At 38.9% G+C, this 22,649-nt stretch overlaps 1 protein-coding gene across 1 annotated transcript in view; it reads left to right on the top strand.

Moving 5' to 3' along the window:
* The window catches only part of dnah9l (dynein, axonemal, heavy polypeptide 9 like), a 36,695-nt gene that overhangs the window by 3,882 nt on the left and 10,164 nt on the right, over positions 1-22,649 (top strand). The window contains exons 11-57 of the mRNA XM_016472467.1: positions 71-154; positions 356-514; positions 660-782; positions 859-981; positions 1,461-1,685; positions 1,763-1,854; positions 2,012-2,138; positions 2,246-2,410; positions 2,502-2,627; positions 3,547-3,654; positions 3,735-3,866; positions 6,847-7,007; positions 7,087-7,243; positions 7,343-7,488; positions 8,194-8,310; positions 8,421-8,559; positions 8,665-8,757; positions 8,862-9,056; positions 9,176-9,253; positions 9,449-9,581; positions 10,332-10,459; positions 10,564-10,712; positions 10,799-10,949; positions 11,034-11,165; positions 11,282-11,455; positions 11,983-12,187; positions 12,293-12,458; positions 12,547-12,649; positions 13,250-13,489; positions 13,676-13,837; positions 13,932-14,125; positions 14,395-14,557; positions 14,673-14,796; positions 14,891-15,033; positions 15,128-15,289; positions 15,606-15,839; positions 16,160-16,306; positions 16,495-16,608; positions 16,769-16,912; positions 17,253-17,435; positions 18,363-18,464; positions 18,569-18,703; positions 18,842-19,015; positions 19,853-20,088; positions 20,406-20,528; positions 20,677-20,881; positions 20,959-21,123. Coding sequence (XP_016327953.1) covers positions 71-154; positions 356-514; positions 660-782; positions 859-981; positions 1,461-1,685; positions 1,763-1,854; positions 2,012-2,138; positions 2,246-2,410; positions 2,502-2,627; positions 3,547-3,654; positions 3,735-3,866; positions 6,847-7,007; positions 7,087-7,243; positions 7,343-7,488; positions 8,194-8,310; positions 8,421-8,559; positions 8,665-8,757; positions 8,862-9,056; positions 9,176-9,253; positions 9,449-9,581; positions 10,332-10,459; positions 10,564-10,712; positions 10,799-10,949; positions 11,034-11,165; positions 11,282-11,455; positions 11,983-12,187; positions 12,293-12,458; positions 12,547-12,649; positions 13,250-13,489; positions 13,676-13,837; positions 13,932-14,125; positions 14,395-14,557; positions 14,673-14,796; positions 14,891-15,033; positions 15,128-15,289; positions 15,606-15,839; positions 16,160-16,306; positions 16,495-16,608; positions 16,769-16,912; positions 17,253-17,435; positions 18,363-18,464; positions 18,569-18,703; positions 18,842-19,015; positions 19,853-20,088; positions 20,406-20,528; positions 20,677-20,881; positions 20,959-21,123 — 7,041 coding nt within the window. The remainder of the gene's footprint in view (positions 1-70; positions 155-355; positions 515-659; positions 783-858; positions 982-1,460; positions 1,686-1,762; positions 1,855-2,011; positions 2,139-2,245; positions 2,411-2,501; positions 2,628-3,546; positions 3,655-3,734; positions 3,867-6,846; positions 7,008-7,086; positions 7,244-7,342; positions 7,489-8,193; positions 8,311-8,420; positions 8,560-8,664; positions 8,758-8,861; positions 9,057-9,175; positions 9,254-9,448; positions 9,582-10,331; positions 10,460-10,563; positions 10,713-10,798; positions 10,950-11,033; positions 11,166-11,281; positions 11,456-11,982; positions 12,188-12,292; positions 12,459-12,546; positions 12,650-13,249; positions 13,490-13,675; positions 13,838-13,931; positions 14,126-14,394; positions 14,558-14,672; positions 14,797-14,890; positions 15,034-15,127; positions 15,290-15,605; positions 15,840-16,159; positions 16,307-16,494; positions 16,609-16,768; positions 16,913-17,252; positions 17,436-18,362; positions 18,465-18,568; positions 18,704-18,841; positions 19,016-19,852; positions 20,089-20,405; positions 20,529-20,676; positions 20,882-20,958; positions 21,124-22,649) is intronic.

Raw genomic sequence — 22,649 nt, 5'->3', positions numbered from 1 at the left:
GTCTTTCTAAAATTTTGTCCCAATATTCTCCTCTGGTTGGCATCCTTTTGGGAATGTTGCGGTGATGTAGTCCAGCATCTCAGACTGGACTAAGACTCCATGGAAGGAGATCAATGTGGAACAGATGGATATGGAGCTCAGAAGGTTTGCTAAGGTACAGTTTAAATACTAAAATTGTCTTTCTTCAACGTTCACCATATGCACACAATGAGAATGGAATGCAGTCATTGGATGAAGTTTATGACAAATATCAGTCAAAATAAATTAAATGGGGCCTTGTAAATGTATGTTTATTGTTGCTTTGTGACAAATTATCATAGAATCGGAGTGCCTGTATATTTGTGTGTATGTGTAGGAGATGAAGACTCTGGACAAAGAGGTGCGTGCGTGGGATGTCTACAACGGTCTGGAATCCATTGTTAAGAATTTGTTGACATCACTGAGAGCTGTTAACGAACTTCAAAACTCTGCTGTCAGAGAACGACACTGGCAACAGCTCATGCGCACAACAGGGGTAAACACAAACCAGCACAGCACAACCATAACCTAACATTGCTTGCTCTTTAGAAAGAACAAAATGGTTGACTAATAAATATCAGCTGAGTGATAAAGAAAAACAATAGTGGAATAGAGGAATATCCCTCTTTTTGTCCTTGTAGGTGAGTTTTGTGATGGATGAGAACGCCACACTTGGTGATCTCTTAGAGCTGCAGCTCCACCGTGTGGAGGAGGAAGTGAAGAACATTGTGGACAAAGCAGTTAAAGAGATGGGAATTGAGAAGGTACAGGAAGGAGATTGAAAGCATTTCTGAGAAACTCTGAGGCATTTCAGGTCACAATAAAATGTTGTGTGTGCAGATTCTGGGTGAGATCAAGCAGACATGGTCCATGATGTCTCTGTCTTATGAGACACACACAAGTACTGGAACACCTCTGCTCAAGGCTGATGAAAACCTCATTGAAACCCTGGAGGACAACCAGGTAGCTGGGTTTAGCAGAAATCAGTTCAGCTTAAATATACGTTCATTTTATTCAGTCTAGTTTGGTTCTGTTTACAATTTAGTTTGGTTATGATCCGCTTAAATCAGTCTAATTCTAATTCCAATTAGTTTGATTCAATTCAGTTCTGATCAGTTTATCTCAATTCAGTTTAGTTCAGTTTGTATCAGTTATGTTTGGTTATGATCAGTTCAGATCAGTCTAGTTCCAATCAGTTCAGTTTGGCTCGATCAGTTCATTGAAGTTCCATTCAGATCAGTTCAGTTTGGTTTGATTATAATCGGATCGGATCTGATCTGTTCGGTTCAGTTCTGATCAGTTTAGTTCAGTCAAATTCAAATCAGATCAGTTTGGTGTGGTTCTGATTCGTTAAAGTCATATCAATGTAGTGCAGTTCCAGTCAGCTCAGTTTGGCTCAGTTCAGGTAAATTCTGTTAAATTCAGTTGTGTGTGTTTCTCAGGTTCAGTTGCAGAATATTCTCATGAGTAAGTATGTGGAGTATTTCATGGTGGAGGTGAGCGGCTGGCAGCGGAAGCTGGTGGTAGCTGATCTGGTCATTGGCACATGGTTGGCGGTTCAGCGCACCTGGGCTCACCTCCAGAGCATTTTTACCAACTCTGAGGACATCCGGAACCAGCTGGCCCACGATGCAGAGCGGTTTCAGGGCATCCATCAGGACTTCCAGGTATTGTGACAGAGAACATGCAGGGAGATAAGTAATTGCCAGGGAGATAAATGTTTTAACACAGAATGTTGTTTCAGAATTTAATGACCACTGTCGTGGAGACTGATAATGTGATAAAAGTCGCTAACCAGCCAGGCTTCTTGGAGCAACTTGAGACTCTTCAGCAAAGGTAATGTGTATGTTAAGCTCTCATTTAACATTAACTTTTGGATGCTTTGCCATTGCAAACAACTGTTAGTGTGAATGACTTTTAATACTCCACTATAAAAGATTATTGTAAAACATGAAGAATTATATTTGCATGTGTCTGTATATGTGTATTGCAGATTGTCAGTGTGCGAGAAGGCTCTGGCTGAGTATTTGGAGACAAAGCGTTTGACATTTCCACGCTTTTACTTCGTCTCAGCTAGTGATTTGCTGGAAATAGTTTCTAAGGGAACTCAGCCCAGAGAGGTTGCTGTTATATTAATACACTGCATTGATACAAAATAAAAGTCCTCTATGTGTGTTTAGCTTTTAAAGAATGTGTGTGTTAATTAATTTGTGTGTATAATGCACAGGTGACTCGACACTTGCTGAAGCTCTTTGACAATCTGGCTGATCTCAGCTTTAAAGAAGGGGAAGATAATGGAGGATTGGATCCCAAAACACCTGTTGCCTTAGGAATGTACAGTAGAGAGGGAGAGTATGTGCCCTTCTCACAGCCCTGTGTGTGTGAGGGACAGGTGAGACACAATGACACACACACACAACATTTCATCTTTCGATGCTGCGTTTGAGAAACATTGTGTCTGTCTGCTGTCTGTCATGTAACAGGCCGAGTGTTGGCTGAATGCTCTGGAGAAGGCCATGTGTTCCACTGTTCGCCAGGAGATCTCTGAAGCTGTGGCAGCGTATGAAGACAAGCCACGAGAGCAGTGGCTCTTTGACCACCCAGCGCAGGTGTGTTTGGTTCCATTTTAGTTAGTGTTTCACAGACTTGAGTGCTTTGAAGTAAACTTTAACAGTTTTGAACTCACCCTTTTCAGCGGAAGCTTCACTTAAACCTAATCATACACTTGCTATCTAATGTTAAAAATTAAAAACACAAAAAGAATTATAGTAAATCAAGTGTATGAGCAATCAAATAAAAGATGATTTGTAAGGTTGAGGTGTCTTTTGCAATCAGTTTGTTTTTAAAAATGCCAGAATGGCATGATTTCCACAGATATGGATGGAACACTATACTAAAATACTGTTTGTACAAGATGAAATATATTTCTGCATCAGTGTAGTGTAATTCCAAAACGAATGACTCTTATGAATTGGTTAGTTTTAGTGAATAAAAAACAAACAGTCCAACCATTGTGGTTAGATTCCCAAATGATTGACTTTTACTGAGTAGCTTCTTTTTAGGGGATCACTTATGGGTGATTCATAGCAGTTTATAAATGTATCTGACTCAGTCACTTAACTGCAAGTTAATACTTTCGTCATACTGGAAAATGAAGAAAAGGAAAAAGTTAAATGCAACTTTTTTGGGTGATTTCCGTTACATTTATTGGATATCTGTTCTGTTTTTCTCTGTATTCTGCGGAGGAGAGTTAATGCACTAATTATTGAATTTCTTCCTTTCTGAAGTACTACAAGAACCATTAACTGAACCATTTAAAATTATTCATTAAAATATCAGTAAAATTAATCACAATCAGAATTTAAATTCTTTACAACTTTATTCTTGTCATATGAAAACAATCATATAAAGAAAATTGATTTTAGATCACTGATTAAAGTTTGGATTAACATAAAACAATCATGTTATATCAGGGCAGTTTAAGATTCATTTCAAACATTTGTCCATTTGTATATGTTTGGTTCTCAGGTAGCACTGACTGGCAGTCAAATTTGGTGGGCAACAGATGTGGGCATTGCCTTTGAGAGGGTGGAGGAGGGTTTTGAGACTGCCTTGAAAGACTACAACCGAAAACAGGTAAATGAAAATACAAAAGCACTAACTAATGTCATTTATGTTGATATCTGAGAAAATGACTTGTTTGTGACTGACTTTAGATCAGTCAGCTGAATTCTCTGATAAACATGCTACTAGGCGACCTCACCCCTGGAGACCGACAGAAGATCATGACCATCTGCACTATTGATGTCCACGCTCGTGATGTAGTTGCTAAACTCATATCTCAGAAGGTAATAAAACCAGATGCCCGGTTCAGACTACACGATTTTAGCCCGATTTTGCCACGATTTGCTTGATGACGTAGGGGGTCGTGGGGATTTGTAAACGACAATGGGCGTCGGGACGCAAGATTCCATCGTTTCAGCTCGTGTAGTGTGTCATAGTGGACGACAACCGATTCTGCGTCTGAGATGCTTCACGACATCACGACAGAAAGACTACCATGTTTAATTGTTTTTCCGTCGTCCACGACGAGTTCTGTCACATTGGTGACGTTGACCAATAGCAGCACAGAAGCTCTTTCATACACAGGTTTCAAACATGGCAAAACGAAAGAGAGATGATGGTGCTGCTAGGTGGAATTATGAATTGGAGGAAAGGTTCGTGGAGCTGTGGCAACAGTACTCCTGCCTGTATGATGCGTCATCGAGGGACTACCACGACAGAACAAAGAAAGAAAAATGCTGGCAAACTATAGCGGAAGCGCTTCAGCAATGTTTACACTTTTGTTTTCGGAAGTCAGTCCCTAGTTCAGCCTTCTCGATGACATCAAGCACGTCGTTGAAGACTGCACGCGATTATGGAAGGCGGCCTTTGTACGTGTAGACACGCACTTTTTGGCCGCGTCAAGGCGTCAGTTTTTGCCGCGTTTATTTGGTTCGTGTAAAGACGCACGGTTTGACGGCATTAAGACGACAAATTTGAACGTGTTTCCCAAGCACACATTCTGGCCGTGTTCAAACATGTCATATTTAAAGCATGTGCGTGTCCATTGTAGTTTCATGACAGATCATTATAATTCCTGACCCCTCTGACAGACATATCTTCTTAAATTATCAGTTGACTTCTGAAGACATGACTTTGCAAGAGACATTTGGAAAACGCATTATGATCAGGAAAGATCATAAAACAAAGTGAAAAGTGCATGTTTATGACTATAAATTAGGACTATAAATAGGCCTGTATTTTCACCTACAGATAATGGAATTAAATTCATCAACATACGTTTTATTAGCCATCCATTCAACATCCACTGATTGCTATTGTAGGAGGAGATTTTTTCCATATAGTCTAATGATTTCAAGTTGCATTAAGTCAGCCATCGTTCTTATAAACGCAGCATATTTTGGACATAACTTATTATCACAGCATACAAATCTTCATCAGTGTGGTTAGAAGAAGCCAGCTGCACGCAGTCAGAACAGGTCCTTTGGCAGTGTGCTAAAAAAGTTCTAAGAGCCATGAAGCTGTTGGTTTCTACCCGAGGAAGACCGTTAAACTAAAGAGAGAGAAAAAAATCATGACAAATCATGACATCACACACAAATATTTGTTCGTGAGGGATAATACATTGTGATGTCAGTGTTACGTAATGATTTGTCATATAATACGTCAGTGCATGTCCTTTTTGCTTGTTTTGCTTAGCTATAGTTGCTAGCGGTAATTCTGTTCATAGTTTTTAACAATAGAAACGTAGGCCTACATATATTTTCAACACAGGACCACATGAGTTATAGCAAATATTTATTTATTATATCCACTTAAATTCCTTTTGCTCGACAGATTTGCCTGCTTTAATACTGCAGAGATAACAAACCCACCGCCCACTCACAGAACCATTTCAGGGGGGTTAGGTGCTTGCCTGATCGGACTAGAGAGAATAAAACCCAAATTCAGATGTGCAGTTTACCCTTGCGGTGTACAAAGATGGTTTAAATCCATTCATCACTGTATGTAAGCGTGGAAAATAGAATCCACGCGCGACTTCAAAATATTATGCAGCAATATGCGTTCTTCAAAAGACAATGTGGGGAATTATTGCAGTAAAAACATAAGCAAAGTTTTATAATTAATAATTAATCATAGGCGTAATTTGCGGGTGGGACGGGTAAAATATGCCCCCACCACGTAACCCCCAGGCCTATTTAGATCATGCGGTGCAGGTCAGGAATTAATAAGGGGAGGACTAAAATGTAAATGTCAAATAATGTTCATTGCTTTATAATAATATTAAAAATAATAATAATAATAGTTATTATTATTTACACATTCTATGCATTTCAAATAACTCTTCTCGCTGACTGCGCCGTCTCAGGAGAGCATGAGTTTGCCTGCTGTTCTGCGCCAAAAGTTATTCATCCTTATTTTTGAAATTGCATCATTTTTTTCTTGATTACACTTATTCTGATTTGATGTTTCTTTAATTTCATAATTTTGCAAGTTAAAATGTACATGTGTACAAGGTGTTTCAGAGCCACTCACACATTCAAAACCAATATTAAAGCATAAAAAATATATAATAAAATATTAAAGCCTATTCTAATGTTTAACCCATGAAAAAAAGAGAAAAATCTAGCTTAATTTCTGTTCAAATGACCTGAAGGTACATGGACCCGGGAGTAGGCGAAGAGTAACCTATAAAAAGAAAATAAACAACAAAACTCTTTACATCCCATTACATTTATTAATTTACTAGCTACAACACTAGGCCTACTTAATGACACCATAAACTAAAGAACGTATTAATATGAGGGCAAATGGATTGCCTTAAAAAATATTACAAGTTCAGAATTGCCACCTTAACATGGCCAGAATGTGTGCTTGAGAAACACGTTCAAATTTGTCGTCTTAATGCGGTCAAAACGTGCGTGTCTACACGTACAAAAGAAACGCGTTCCAAATTGCCGCGTTAACGCGGGCAAATTGTGCGTGTTGACACGGTCACATTTCACGCGTTCCGTTTAAAGACTTTTGGCGCCGTTCGCCTTCCATACGTGATGAATGGTCTGGAAGCAACGTGTAGTCTGACATGTTTCTTGTCCACGCCACGACAAGATTTTAGGAGTCAAAATCGTGTAATCTGACACAGTGACTATCGTGACCGACAAAAATATCGTGTAGTCTGAACCCGGCATAACTCGGTGTTCTGTAGCCTTAAATAGGCGTTTGGAAAGAAGAAATACGATAACATCATAATGTCCTGTGTCCTAGGTCACCAGTGGACAGGCGTTTGCGTGGCTTTCGCAGTTACGGCATCGATGGGATGAGAAACAGAAGCACTGTTACATCAACATCTGTGATGCACAGTTTCAGTTCTCATACGAGTATCTAGGGAATACCAACAGACTGGTCATAACACCACTCACTGACCGGTCAGTGTCACACATAGTTACTGATCAGATTTGTCAGCTACCGTCGTTAATTGACTCTGCTGATTATTGTACCTGGCAGATGTTACATCACTCTGACTCAGTCTCTGCACCTCACCATGAGTGGCGCCACCTCTGGTCCGGCTGGAACTGGCAAGACAGAAACTACCAAAGACCTAGGCCGATCACTCGGCATCATGGTCTATGTGTTCAACTGCTCAGAGCAAATGGACTACAAGGTTTTGCAGAACACAATACATCGGCCTGAGGAACAGTATTCGCACACCTCTCTTTACTTAATGCATTTCTCTCTTTCTCTTTCTTCCTCCCTATTTCAGTCCATAGGTAATATCTATAAAGGGTTGGCCCAAACAGGAGTGTGGGGTTGTTTTGATGAGTTTAACAGGATTGCAGTAGAGGTTCTGTCTGTGGTCGCTGTGCAGGTGAAAACCATTCAGGATGCAGTCCGCAATAAGAAACAAAGGTCAAGTCCATCTCACAATTTCCTGTTCCCTAATGTTTTGTTCTAGCACATATCTTTCCCACCTCAGTTCCATCTCAACCCATTCTCTCACATTCTATTGTTTTCCATACAATTCCATACAAATTCCATCTCACACCATTCAGTTGTGTCTTGTTCCATCATGTATTAACTCCATTCCTGTATCCCTTCTGTTCCTTTCCATCTCCCCCATCATATTCCCATTATCTCAAATATTCTTCTGTCTCATACTTTTTCATCCTATACCGTGCCATCCCTTATCATATTCTATTCCGGTCTATCTCACATCTATCTCACTATCTCACAATCCTGTTTTGTTCCATGATGTTACGTTTTATCACATCTCTTTCCCATCCGATCTTGTCCTATCCCTCTCAAATTCTCCCCATCCTTTAAAATCTCATTCTATTGTTTTCCATACAGTTTCATACAAATTCCATCTCACGGCATTCCAAACATCTAGTTGTACCTTGTCTTGTTCTATAACGTTCTATTCTTTTACATTCCAATCTTTAACTTTCTGTATGCCTTCTATCCCATTCTGTTCCATCCCATCATTTCATCTCACCCTGTTAGATCAAATCTTACTGTCTCACACATCTCACACTTTTCCATTCTATTCCATGCCATTCCTTTCCATTCCATCTTACAACATCTCATTCCATTCCATTCCATTCTATTTATCAGGTTTCACTTCCTGGGGGAGGAGATTGAGTTGAGGCCAACAGTTGGGATCTTCATCACTCTGAACCCTGGATATGCAGGGAGAACTGAACTACCAGAGAACCTTAAAGCACTTTTCAGGTTCAGTCTCTTGTTTTGCTTTGAACTGAATGAAAATAGACAATAATATTGGAATTTCTATGTGTGAAAAATAGATCTTTGTGAACTTGAGCTCTGTCTCCGTGTGTCAGGCCATGTGCAATGGTGATTCCTGATTACGAGTTGATCTGTGAGATCATGTTGGTGGCCGAAGGTTTTTTAGAGGCACGTTTGCTCGCACGCAAGTTCATCAGCCTCTATACACTCTGCAAAGAGCTGCTTTCCAAACAGGTACCCACACTCACACACATTCATACATAAACACACCTAATGCTCTTGAGTATTTTAGACCACTGTATTGGGTGATCTTTCAAACAAGATCATTGTTTCTTGTAGGATCATTATGACTGGGGCTTGAGGGCCATAAAGTCGGTCTTGGTTGTTGCTGGCTCACTGAAGAGGGAGGACAGGAGCCGACCTGAAGAGCAGGTGCTCATTAGACTAGTAGATTAGATGTGATGTATTTCGTTTGTCGCTTTTTATATTTAAAACATATTCAGTTGAATGTAATTTGGTGTATGTGTGTTTTTCAGGTGTTAATGCGTGCTCTACGAGACTTTAATCTGCCGAAGGTTGTGACAAGTGACGTGCCCATATTCTTGGGCCTGATAAGTGATCTCTTTCCTCTTCTGGACATCCCACGCAAAAGAGACCAAGAGCTTGAACAGAATGTGCGCCGGTCAGTCGCTGAACTTCACCTGCAGCCAGAGGAGAACTTCATACTCAAGGTGTGTGTTGTATGTGAGAAATGTTCAAATGTTTTGACATTTCATGTTTTTGGATATAGATCCCATTTTACACGCACAACTTCACCTCCTCTGTTTCTTATCTCTTCTTCCCCTCTCAGGTGACCCAGCTGGAGGAGCTGTTGGCAGTGAGACACTCTGTTTTTGTTGTGGGCGGACCTGGAACAGGAAAAAGTCAGGTCAGTCCATTTAAGGTTTTGATGACCTCTTGAGTTTATAACTTGTTCTATGTATTTGCTGCTTCTTGTTGTTTTTTTCTTACACAATGCATGATATTCAAAGAGACTGTTAGCCAGCTCAAATGTGTTTAGTGGATCATGTTGCTGTTTCAGTAAACTAATTATTTATGGCTTATTTGGTTGTTTGTGGGTCAGATTCTAAAGACGCTGCATAAGACCTACTCTAACATGAAACTGAAGCCCATCTGGACTGATATCAACCCTAAAGCTGTCACCACTGATGAGCTGTTTGGCTTCCTACACCCAGCTACACGGGAGTGGAAAGACGGTATGTGTGGGTGTGTGTGTTTATTGAAGTGTGGTTTCGCTTGAGGTTCATCGCTGTAGACAGCTGTCAGCTGTGGTGTGTTTGTGTTTATGTGCAGTTGTTTCACTCTACTTTTGAGTGTGTGTTGTGTTTGTCTATTGCTATGAGAAAACGTGTCTCATCAAGAGCTAAAATAAACTACATGGTTGGGACCTTTGATTCATAAAGGCACAAAATGTGATTTTAATTTGAATCTAAACATTTTATATAAATGCTAAGTTTGGTGATGGGGTGATTGAACTACCTTTGAAAGGTTTGGGGTCATTAAGATTAATACTTTTATTCAGCAACAAGTCATTAAATTGTTCAAAAGTGAAAAAAAGACATTTATAATGTTACAAAATATTTATTATTTCAATTACATGCTGTTCTTTTGAACTTTCTATTCATCAAAGTAATGATGCTGAAAATTCGACTTTGGTATCACAGAAATAAATTGCATTTGAAAGCATATTAAAATAGAAAAGTTGTTTAAATTATAATATTTCACAATATTACTGTTTTTAACAAAAAACATTTGAACAGTAGTGTATAATTACAGGAGCTTAATTTAACAGCAGTAGGTCAATGATAAGATATTTTGTTGTCTAATGCAATGACAATAATACTTTATTTGTGGATTAAGTGTTCAAATTTTTTTTTGCCATTTTATGTGTGTATAAAAATGTGCAAGATGGTTTTTGTGTGACTGCAGTTCTTTGTGTGTTGTAGGTCTGTTTTCTTCCACTATGAGAGAACTCTCTGCTATATCCCATGATGGGCCGAAGTGGATTGTTCTAGATGGAGACATCGACCCCATGTGGATTGAATCACTTAACACTGTCATGGATGATAATAAGGTTGGTCATCATGATATAAAACAATAACGCCCGTGTAAATAATAAATGTAAATACTGTGCAATTGTTTAAATGAATGTGTGTATGTGATGTTTGGATATATTAGGTGCTTACCTTGGCCAGTAATGAGCGGGTATCACTGACCCCCTCCATGCGTTTACTGTTTGAGATCAGCCACCTGAAGGCTGCAACCCCAGCTACAGTATCTAGGGCTGGAATTCTTTACGTGAATCCTCAGGATCTGGGCTGGAGTTTGTAAGTGACAGTATTCACCTCACTGATATTGTACTGAACACTGCAATTTGTGTTTGTGTCACTCAACCCCACATTTTGATTGACAGGTATGTGACAAGCTGGATAGACACCCGTCAGGCCCAATCTGAGCGAGCAAATCTCACGATATTGTTTGATAAGTATGTTCCCTACTGTCTGGAGCAGGTCAGATGCAACCTTAAGACAATCACACCTATACCTGAGACAAGCATGGTACAGGTAAGAGACACAATCCAGCACACATTTTTGTATAGCAAAACTTTTCTGAAACTTTAAAGTATGGGTGTTCTTTGGGTGTATTAGACGCTGTGTTGTCTGCTGGACTGCTTGCTAACCGAAGAAAACACCCCTCTGGACTCTCCCCGTGAGCTCTACGAGCTCTACTTTGTGTTTGCATGTGTCTGGGCCTTTGGAGGGGCACTATTTCAGGACCATGTTAGTACTGAAAATTAATGTACCATGTTTACTATAAGTCACATATCTAATGTGATCTTCACTTTATGAGTCTCTCTCTCTCTCTCTCTATTTTTTGTTTAATTTTTTCTTGTCAGCTAATAGACTATCGTTCAGAGTTCAGTCGTTGGTGGTGTAAGGAGATGAGAGCCGTGAAGTTTCCCTCTCAGGGTTCAGTGTTTGATTACTATATCGACCCAAACACCAAACGGTTCACTGCGTGGAGTGAACGCACACCTCCCTTTGAGCTGGAACCTGACATCCCTTTGCAGGTCAGTTTTGAAACAAGCTCAAAATGCAGTATCTGTCTGTATTATATATTGTTTTCATAAAACAATTTATCAGAGTTTGACTTCTTGAAAAATCTTATAGTAGGTGAACTATCCCTTTAAGGCCCAATCTCTCCAAGAGTGATAACTATAACTTAGTAGTAGGAAGGCTTTTGATTGCCTGTCAGTGTCTTATCATTGGATATTATTCCAGTGATATCGTTCCTTTGTCATTATTATTATTATAATTTTGATGTGGACACAACTAATTTTTTAGAGTTAAGATGATTTTTTAAAAAACTTTATGTTCATAGTTATTTTTCTTGGTGTGAACAGGCCTTTAAAGTCACAGCGACCTCAGATGTTTTGTTTTTCGTCAGTGTTTCTGCATCATGTTATTGATGTTAATGACTTAAGATATTTTTAAGGTAAACCTAGAAATAATCAAAGAACTGTAAAGATTTGCTTCTTTCGCTTAACTGTTACATAGTAAACATTTTGTCCTTTTGACATTTTGTCCATGTGTACAGACGGTATTGGTTCACTCGGCAGAGACAATCTGCCTGACATACTTCATTGAGTTACTTCTGCAGAAGGGGAAGCCAGTGATGTTGGTAGGAAATGCTGGTGTAGGGAAAACTATCCTGGTCTGGGATAAGATTGCCAAACTCAAAGAGGAATTCATGGTCGCGAAAGTACCTTTCAATTACTACACGACCTCAGCCATGTTACAACGTGAGTGAGATAATGGAAGCTGTTTATGGGCACACTGTATACTCTCACAAACACCAACAAGCATTACTTCAAAGCATTATTTCCATTCGGGTTGTTTAATTGTAGGTGTGCTGGAGAAGCCTCTGGAGAAGAAGGCAGGCCGGAATTTTGCTCCTCCTGGCACTAAAAAACTCATCTACTTTGTGGATGACATGAACATGCCTGAGGTAGATGCTTATGGCACCGTTCAGCCTCATACCCTTATCAGACAGCACCTGGACTACTCCCACTGGTATGAGAAAACATGTGCATCAATGCCTGTATATGAATCAGTCATATTTTTAAATGTTTTGATTAACTTAAATGTTTGTATTTTGTAGGTATGACCGTCAGAGACTAGTACTCAAGGAGATTCATAACTGTCAGTACGTCACCTGCATGAACCCAACAGCGGGAAGCTTCTCAGTTAATCCTCGACTACAGGTAACCATAACAACCCATACATATCCAGCCCTCATCTAAAAGTAACCATAGCAATATTTCACCTTTGACTAGATGTAATTATAACAACCAATTCATATCCAGTTTAGTATCAAGTGTAGACATGAAAAGAGCCTAGTGAAAAAGATTCTCAAATAGGAGGGGTTTGATTTTATTATGTGGTCTGTAAAGTTCAACTGGTTATTAAACAATACTTCCTGTTTTCTGGCTGACCTGAATGGTACTGTGATGAGCTATCAGTGTAGCAGTGGTAATAAAATGCTGTGCCTGATGGTAGACCCCAGTAATGTTGTGTATATTGCAAGAATGAGAAGGCCAAGCACTGAACCCTGAGGCACTCTGGTGGTTAGTTGATAAAGGAATATTTGGGAGTTCACAGTGTTGAAGGCTGCAGTCAAGTCCAGCACAATACAGAAAGGTAGACTATAGGTAACTATAAAAACCATCATGTCCGACCTGGAAGGAGAGTTAGCCTGCCTTACAATTTAACTGGTGTTTACCAAACAAAGAAAAGTCCTGTTCAAATACACACATGGTTTTACATTCCACACTTCTTTCTCTCTTTATTCTTTCCACTGACAGAGGCATTTCTCAGTGTTTGCTGTACATTTCCCTGGTGCGGAGGCTCTGAGCACTATATACAGCAGCATTCTGAGTGGTCATTTCCAGCAGGGTGGCTACAGTTTTGCTGTTAGTCGCATGACCAACACACTGGTCCAGGCTGCCATCTGCCTGCATCAGAAAATGAGCCAGAACTTCCTTCCCACAGCCATTCGGTTCCACTACATTTTCAACCTCAGAGACATTTCAAACATCTTCCAGGTATGTGTCTATGGAACAGATTAAAGTGTGTGCATTTGTGCAGTTACTGAGTACTATGGCCATATGTATGAATACAGTGACCTAGTTATGCCACTGTATATATTACACTGCTGGTAGTTCAGTCACTTTATACAGATTAGTGTTGACATTCTGTTTTCTGTGTTCTTATGTTTTGTGTGTGTGTAGGGAATTCTCTTCGCTCTGCCAGAGCAAGTGCGGTACCCTATAGACCTAGTTCACCTATGGCTGCATGAGTCTTCTCGTGTGTATTCAGACAAACTGATGGAGGAGAAAGACGTGGAGCTGTTCAACAAGATTCTGCTAGACACAGGCAAAAGATACTTTGAAGTGAGCATAACTTCTCAAAAACCTGTTGGGGCCTCCAGTGAACTGGAAGACCATTTATCAAAAGTAATCTTTTGCTTTCTTTTTCTCTTTGTAGGGTATAGATGAGTCTATTTTTATCAACCAGCCATTGATCTACTCCCATTTCGCTCACGGTGTGGGTGAGCCACGTTACGCACAGGTGACTGACCTGGAGAAGCTTCAGAAGACCCTGATGGATGCTCTTGAGCACTACAATGAGCTGTACTCTGACATGAACCTGGTGCTGTTTGAAGAAGCCATGCAACACATGTAAGCTGGCTAGAAAATAACAAAATCACATAATTCAGGATTTTAAAACTCTATTTAACAGAATTTACATACATTATATTAAATAAATAATACATAAAACAGCTCATATAAAATTTACTTTGTCTTCCTGATGTTGACAATAAAAAAACATGAATTCTGAAGGTTAAGCACCTCCTTTGTTGAGAAATTTCATTTTTAAATTTACTTTGCACCCTGTTTGTGGAAAGTGCTGCAACTGAAGCCTTATTGGTGTGTGTGTTGGTGTGTAGCTGTAGGATAAGTCGTATTCTTGAGTCTCCTGTGGGGAATGCCTTGCTGATTGGAGTAGGTGGTAGCGGGAAACAGAGTCTGTGTCGGTTGGCTGCTTTTCTCAGCGTCCTGGAAGTATTTCAGATCACACTGAGAAAGGGTTATGGCATCAGTGACTTGAGGGTAATACACCCACACACACACTGCATTTCAATGATCTCTTTTTATTTGAAGCTTAATATGAAATATCGTGAAAAGTTTTCCCTTCTACTTCCAACCTTTTCTTCTTTCTTTGTAGAGTGATATCGCTGCACTGTACATAAAGGTGGGAGTGAAGAATATTGGCACCGTCTTCCTGCACACAGATGCCCAGATTCCTGATGAAAGATTCCTGGTGCTGATCAACGACATGCTAGCATCAGGTACACATTGCAAACTCCTCTCACATTTCCTTCTCCTTCCTCACATTCCTGTCAGTAGCTCTCTTTTTTTTTGTGTATATGTGTGTGTGTGTAGGAGATATACCTGACCTATTCAGTGAGGAAGAGGTTGATATGATTGTCACCTCTGTTCGAGTGGAGTTGAGGGCGCTTGGTATGCTGGACACACGTGAAAACTGCTGGAATTTCTTCATTGATCGGATACGCAGACAGCTTAAGGTTGGTTTCCCTATTTAGAAAACTGCATCCTAAGTATATATTATGAATAAAAATGTAAATGTCACTCTGATGTCATGCCTCTCCGGCACTGTAGGTGGTGCTGTGTTTCTCTCCGGTTGGCTTCACTCTTCGTACACGTGCACGGAAGTTTCCGGCTATTGTGAACTGCACCGCCATTGACTGGTTCCATCCTTGGCCCCAGCATGCATTGCAGTCTGTCAGCAGCACTTTTATACAAAATATCTCTGGCCTGGAGGTAACAGAGACTAGGGACAGTGAGGAGGATATGTTTTTTTTTAATTAATACCTTTATTCTGCAAAGATGCATTCAATTGATATAATTTCACAATAGATTTCTCTTTAACATAAATGCTGTTAATTTTAACTTTATTCATAAAAGAATCCTGAAAAAAACTACAGTTTCTACAAAAATGTTAAGCAGCAAAACTTTAACATTGTTAATATAAGAAATGTTTCTAGAGCATTTCTAACACATTAAAAAACGTTCGCACTCTAAACTTCGGAACGGTAGTGCAAATTCATTAACCCAGACATGTTTTCCTTCTCCTTAGCCGGCGGTAAGAGTGTCCATCAGTGAGTTTATCTCTTTCGCTCACACTAGTGTGAATGAAGTCAGCATAAAGTATCAACAGAATGAAAAACGCTTCAACTACACCACACCCAAGAGCTTCCTGGAGTTCATGAAACTTTATGGCAACTTGCTTGGGACAAAAAGAAAAGAACTGAGCCAGAAGATGGAACGCCTGGAAAACGGCCTGCAGAAACTACTGACCACTGCATCACAGGTCAACCTCACACTGAAAACTACACACAGGGTTCCATAAAAATCCACTTCCAAACTGTAGTAACTATAGAAACTGTGGAAGCTATAAAAATGTGATCTACCCTTTCTGTGAAATGATTTCTCTGTTCTTTTGACATAAACAAGGCTGCCTGTGTAGCGTGAATGCATTGCAGAGCTACAAAAATTTCAATTAACCTTAAAATTGTTAAATCTAATTTGAATTATTACACCATATTCTCAGTCCTAGAGCTTAAAGACATCTTCAATTTTATATTTCAGGTTTTTAAATTTAAATAAAGTTGATGTGTACCACTTTTTCAGGTGGAGGATCTAAAGGCTAAATTAGCCACACAGGAAGTGGAGCTGCAACAAAGAAACATTGATACTGAAGCTCTCATCGCTAAAATCGGCCAGCAGAGTGAGAAACTCAGTCAGGAGAGGAGTGTAGCAGATGCAGAGGAGCAAAGAGTGAGACACACACATGCAGATATCCACCCAAATATACAAAATCATACACATGCTTATGAATTAGAATGTCACATGACTTACATTTTTGTTTTGTAATAATTGCTATTTATGTGAATGTATCTGTTAAAAGACATCATAAATGTCTCATAATGATTGTAATAGGTGTACAATAATGATTGCAATATCAGGTAGAAGCGATCCAAGCAGAAGTGACCAAGCAGCAGCAGGGGACTGAAGCAGACCTGGCAAAAGCAGAACCAGCTTTACAGGCAGCTAATGCAGCACTCAACACACTCAACAGGGTGTGTATTTGTGGGTGTGCTGTATGTATGTACTTGCATTAAAGTGTTTTGTCTCCTGTATTGAACCATTCTCAAACTTAGAATCAAAGTGTTTTGTTTTGATGTGCAGAATTGCTTTTTTTTTTTTCCAGAGTAATTGTGTATTTATGTGTGTCTATAGTTGAACCTAACAGAGTTGCGGACATTTCCGAATCCTCCTGCCATCGTATCTAATGTGTCTGCAGCTGTTTTGGTGCTGTTGTCTCCTAATGGCCGTATCCCAAAAGACCGCAGCTGGAAAGCATCTAAAGTTGTCATGAGTAAAGTGAGTGTGTGAAGAGCTGACATTTAAGATTTATTCTCAGGGTTTTCACGAGTCATATTTGCAAATGTTTCTATTTTAATTCTGCTGACATTTAACTTTAGTTCTGGAAAGCTGGCTTTTACCACTGATTCCCTCTATAAACAAAAGCCTGAATTTACTAAAACTGCCAACATTTGAGAATAAAACATTTTTATTGAATCATGAGGATTGAGTTTTCAAATGAAATATTGATTGTCTAGATGCATGAATAATTTGGCAGGAAAACTGTACTGCAACTCAACAGGTTGTGAAAAGAGGTAAGATGGGTAATTTGACTCCTTTTCTTTGTGTTTATGTTTAGGTGGATGACTTCTTACAGGCACTGATTAATTTTGATAAAGAGCATATCCCTGAAGCCACAGTGCGTGTGGTCAGAGAAGAGTATTTGAGTGATCCAGAGTTTAATCCAGAGTTTGTGCGTCTGAAATCATCTGCAGCAGCCGGTCTCTCTGCCTGGGTCATTAACATCATCCGCTTCCATGAGGTTCTGCTCCCTTACACCATCATAATCATTCAGAACCAGTACAGTCCAATAGCATTAATAAGTATATACAGTATAATTAAAGTACTATTTACATGAAGTGCAAGATGCACAAAAAATGCAAGATTTTACAATGAATACATAAGCTCTTTTGCAAAAAGTCAGAAGTTTGGCAGTGTGATTTTAGTTTCTGAGAACAGTTAATAGGGAAATCTGTTATACCCAGAACTTCAGATTCACTGAATTAATGTGTGAACTCCATTCTCATTGTATTTGTTTTGTGATTGTATTATTTACAATGTATTTTTCTGCTTCTCTCCTCTATGCTGCTCTGGCCAGACATATGTGAGTAAACACTTGATAATCTGTTTAGATCAATAAATGATACAATAACAGTACTCGGAACAAGAACATTTCAGTGCAACTAAAAAGACCATATGTAATTTGATTGTAATTATTGTTATGTCTCTTGTGATTTATACCCTACTGTTCAAAAGTTTTGATCGGTAAGATGATTTTTTAAAGAAATTAAAAGTTTTATTCAGCAAAGATGCAATAAATTTATTTAAAGTGAGATTTGCCATTAAAGGAATAAATTCAATTTAAAATCTATTTAAATAGAAAAAAAAATTATGTAATACTATTGTAATATTTCACAATATTACTGTATTTTCGTTAAATAACTGCAGCCTTGATTAAAAATCTTACTGACCCCAAACTTTTGAACAGTATGTAGTATATGTAGTCATCTGTGATGGTTTTAAAGGCTGCCATTATTATTATTATTATTATTATTATTATTATTAGCCTATTTATATTGGTTGAAGAATCATCCATTTCCAATCCAGTACTTTGTAAACCACTCTACAGTCTGTCATTCCAGAGTCTGATGTTCTGATATTGTTTAAAAATGTGCTTGGGTTTAATCAGGTGTTCTGTGAGGTGGAGGTGAAAAGGATGTGTCTGGCTCAGGCAAACGCTGATCTGGCTGAGGCTGCAGAAAAATTAGAGATTATCAGAAAGAAGCTGGCTGTAAGTTTCTTTCACTAGCTGTCTCTCTCTCTCCCCCACAATATCTCATCAGTGTTTCACAAAGATGTACTGTATAATCTCAAATGTGTTTGTGAAATGTGGAGGAGTTGGATGGTAGTTTGGACATGCTGAAAGCTGCATTTGAAAAAGCAACCTCGGAGAAACTCCGTTGTCAGGATGAGGTGAACCACACCAACACCACCATCCAACTGGCCAACCGCCTGGTCAAGGGTTTAGAGGTCAGATTACACTGGTTTTGTCTTTTAGACCATACTTCCATGTTTATGTTGTCATACTAATTTGAAATTTGAAATTCTACTCTATATGCAAACTGTTTTTCTTTTGGTGTTTTCATGAAAAATGCATGCGTACTGCAGTCAGAAAACGTACGCTGGGCTCACACTGTGGCTCAGTACCGTGAGCAGGAATCCACACTGTGTGGAGACGTTCTCCTCACGGCAGCCTTCATCTCTTACGCTGGCTCCTTCTCAAAGCGATACAGACATGAGTTACTTCATAACCTCTGGATGCCTTACCTGCGTGCCCAGAAGGTGTGTGTATATCTGCGATGGAAACTGTTTGTCTTGAGTATTGATATTGCCTGTTATTATGCTAAAAATGTGTATTGTTTAAAAGTTCAGAAACCTCAAAGAGTATAGATTGCAGGGAATTAAAACAAATTGATTCTTTGCATTCAGTTCTGTTTCAGTTATAAAAACTAGTGCTGGGCAATGATTAATCGCGATTAATCGCATACAAAGTTTTGGGTTATATATGTGTGTGTACTGTGTATATTTATTTAAATATATACATGTAAATATTTTCTAAATATATACATGCATGTGTGTGTTTATATATACATAATAAATATACACAGTACACACACATATGTTATGTACACAAAAACGTTTATTTTGGATGTGATTAATCACGATTAATCGTTGTCCAGCACTAATAAAAACGAATATATTTTACAGCAGAAATTCCCAAACAGAGGTTTGCAAACCTTTAAGGGTTTGTGTGGAAACTTCTGATGAAATGGCAATGCTGGATGAAAATAAATTGTTATATATATATATATACAGTATATATATTCAGATTCAGATACTCCCTTATGCTCTTGCATTGCACTCTATCATTTTTCCCCCTCTTATAATGTGTTTAGGTTTTTTATTACCATTTTATACCCTTCCTGCTGAATTGAGGTTGTGGGTTTGCTGTCAGGTCTAGTGTAGAAGGCCCTTCCCAATCCTTATAACAGTCTGTAATTGTTCTTGAGGAACAAGAAAAGTCTTTTATAGTCATGCAGTCCTTTTATAAGGATAGAAATGTTAGTATACAAAATGAATGACTGTTATTGTTTTTGTATGTTTCTTAATGACTTTCAGGTGTCCATTCCAATGACTGAGGGCTTAGATCCCATCTCCATGTTAACAGATGGTGCTACCATTGCTCAGTGGAATAATGAGGGTTTGCCAGGTGATAAGATATCTACTCAGAATGCAACTATACTGACCAACTGTGAGCGCTGGCCTCTGCTCATTGACCCCCAGCTGCAGGGCATCAAGTGGCTCAAGAGTCGCTATGGCAACAGCCTGAAGGTCATTAACCTCAGCCAGAAGGGGTGAGCTTGATGAACATACGGCAGAATTTACATAACACAATGTGAAAATAATGACCTTATAAATATTCCATACTATTGTTGGGAATATTTATAATTAATATTATTATTTTTCTGGTTTTATTGTTCTAATTTTTATTCAGTTAAATCCTTATGGATAAAGTTAAATCCTGTTCTGCATCTTTTTTATATAAATATATGTATTTGTCACTTAAAAATGGCTGTAATTGTATTGGTAATGGCATTTTTAGTTATCTTCAAGACAGTACTTAGTGTTGTAATTTATTGTATTAACATTTATTCTGTCGTTGCTGCTTCAGGTATGTGGATGTGATTGAACAGGCCGTAGTCTCAGGAGAGCCTGTGTTGATTGAGAATCTGGAAGAGACAATTGAACCAGTTATTGATCCACTGCTGGGCCGACACACCATCAAGAAGGGCAGGTAAACCACCACAACACAGCAATAATGCACAACAACGCTGAATTCCACACAATATACAACAAAGAAGTGTATCAGTATAGTAAAAATGTCAATATAACAAATAGTCCTCTTACCCTCATGACGCCGCTTTTTCTCCTCCCCTCTGCAGATGTATTAAAGTGGGGGATAAGGAATGTTATTTCCATCCAGACTTCCGACTGATTCTGCACACTAAGCTGGCAAACCCACACTATAAACCTGAGATCCAGGCTCAGACCACTCTCATCAACTTCACTGTCACACGGGACGGGCTCGAGGACCAGCTGCTCGCAGAGGTGGTCAACCTGGAGAGACCAGACCTCGAACATCTCAAGGTGTGTGTGTGTACTTTTTTAGTCAGATCTGAAAATCCGTTTGAGTGTTACTGATGGGTGTTTGTGTGTATCTGCAGTCAGAGCTGACTAAACAGCAGAACACATTTAAAATCGAGCTAAAGCAGCTTGAGGATGAGTTACTGACGCGCCTCTTCGCGGCTGAGAGTAACTTCTTGGGAGACAACGTTCTGGTGGAGAAACTGGAGAGCACTAAACACACAGCCGCAGAGATTGAAATGAAGGTTTGTTTATTTTCAACCGTTTTTTGTTAGAAAATTAAATATGGCTGAATGATGTGGAGGTTAATGTCAGATTGCCATTATCAATATGCAGGAAGTGCTTTTGTCATGTGACAACCAATAAACACAAAGTGATCTCACGCAGAGAACCATGGATGAGCACCATGGCTGTGTGTCACATCACGAACTTTGCGCTTTAATTTTATCTAGATTTTTACTCCAACAGTTTGGACATTCATATTTGTCACTGAGCCACATAAGCTCTCTTCCAACCCTAGTGAGCTTCCTCACTGTCTGCTGTGGATCAGATGGATTATGCTTCGGTCTTACCATTTTCTGCATTGGTTTGGGGGAAATCTCCAAAACAGAAAGAAAATGAATACTTTTGGAAGAAATTAATGGGCTAAAGATGGACTAAATTGGCCAAAAGTGGCAGTAAATACTTGAATGCTGTTACAAAAAATTATATTTTAAATAAATGCTTTTCTTTTGACCTTTATGTCAATCAAAGAATCCTAAAAAAACATGTATCATAATTTTAACAAAAAATATCAAGCAGCACAGCTGTTCTAAACTAGTAATAATAGTAATAAAAATAGTAAACTAAAATAAGAAATGTTTCTTGAGCACTAAATCAGCATAAATTAGAATTACTTCTGAAGGATCATGTGACAGTAATAGCTCAGCGTAATGACTTCTGAAAAATCAGCGGTTGCACTTTATTTTAAGGTGCCCTTGTTACAGTGTAATTATACATTTACAGTGCCTTCATTTTTGTTTTCACATTTTGTTATGTTGCTGCCTTATGTTAAACTGCTTTAAATTACTTTTTTTCCACATCAATCTACACTCCATACACCATAAATTTATTAAAAATAAAAAACTTAAATGATTCCATTGCATAAGTCCTCATACCCTTATCTGGGACAGTTGAAATTTAGCTCAGGAGCATTCATATTGCTTGTAGATGTTACTACACTTCAAGCGAAGTTAACCTGTGGCAAATTCAATTGAATGGGTATGATTTGGAAAGGCACACACGTCTTAATAAAAGGTCTAACAGCTGATAATGCATAGCATGTAGTCCCTGTTACCTTTAATGGAAGAAGTTTGAAACAACCAGGACTCTTCCTAGAGCTGGCCTCCTGGCCAAACTGAGCAATTGATGGAGAAGGGCCTTGTCTAGACTGATGACCAAGAACCTGATGGTCACTCTAGTTGAGCTCCATGATCATATGTGGAGACAGGAGAAACCTACAGAAGGACAAACATCGCTGCAACACTCCATCGATCTGGGCTTTATGGCGGTGTGGCGAAACTCAATCCTCTCTTCAGTTAAGACACATGAAAACACACTTAGAATTAGCAAAAAAGCACCTAAAAGACCATCAGACTGTGAGAAACAATATTATCTGGTCTGATGAACCTCAATTCCAACTTTCCAAGCATTATGTTTGAAGGAAACCAGGCACTGCTCATCACCTGCAGAGTACCATCCCAAAAGTAAAGTGTGCTGGTAGCAGCCTCAT

Source organism: Sinocyclocheilus anshuiensis, unplaced genomic scaffold (genome assembly GCF_001515605.1).
Source record: "Sinocyclocheilus anshuiensis isolate Anshui unplaced genomic scaffold, SAMN03320099.WGS_v1.1 scaffold472, whole genome shotgun sequence".
Classification (NCBI taxonomy): Eukaryota; Metazoa; Chordata; class Actinopteri; order Cypriniformes; family Cyprinidae; genus Sinocyclocheilus; species Sinocyclocheilus anshuiensis.
The sequence above is the reverse complement of the archived record's forward strand: the minus strand, read 5'-3'. Positions and strand labels throughout refer to the sequence as shown.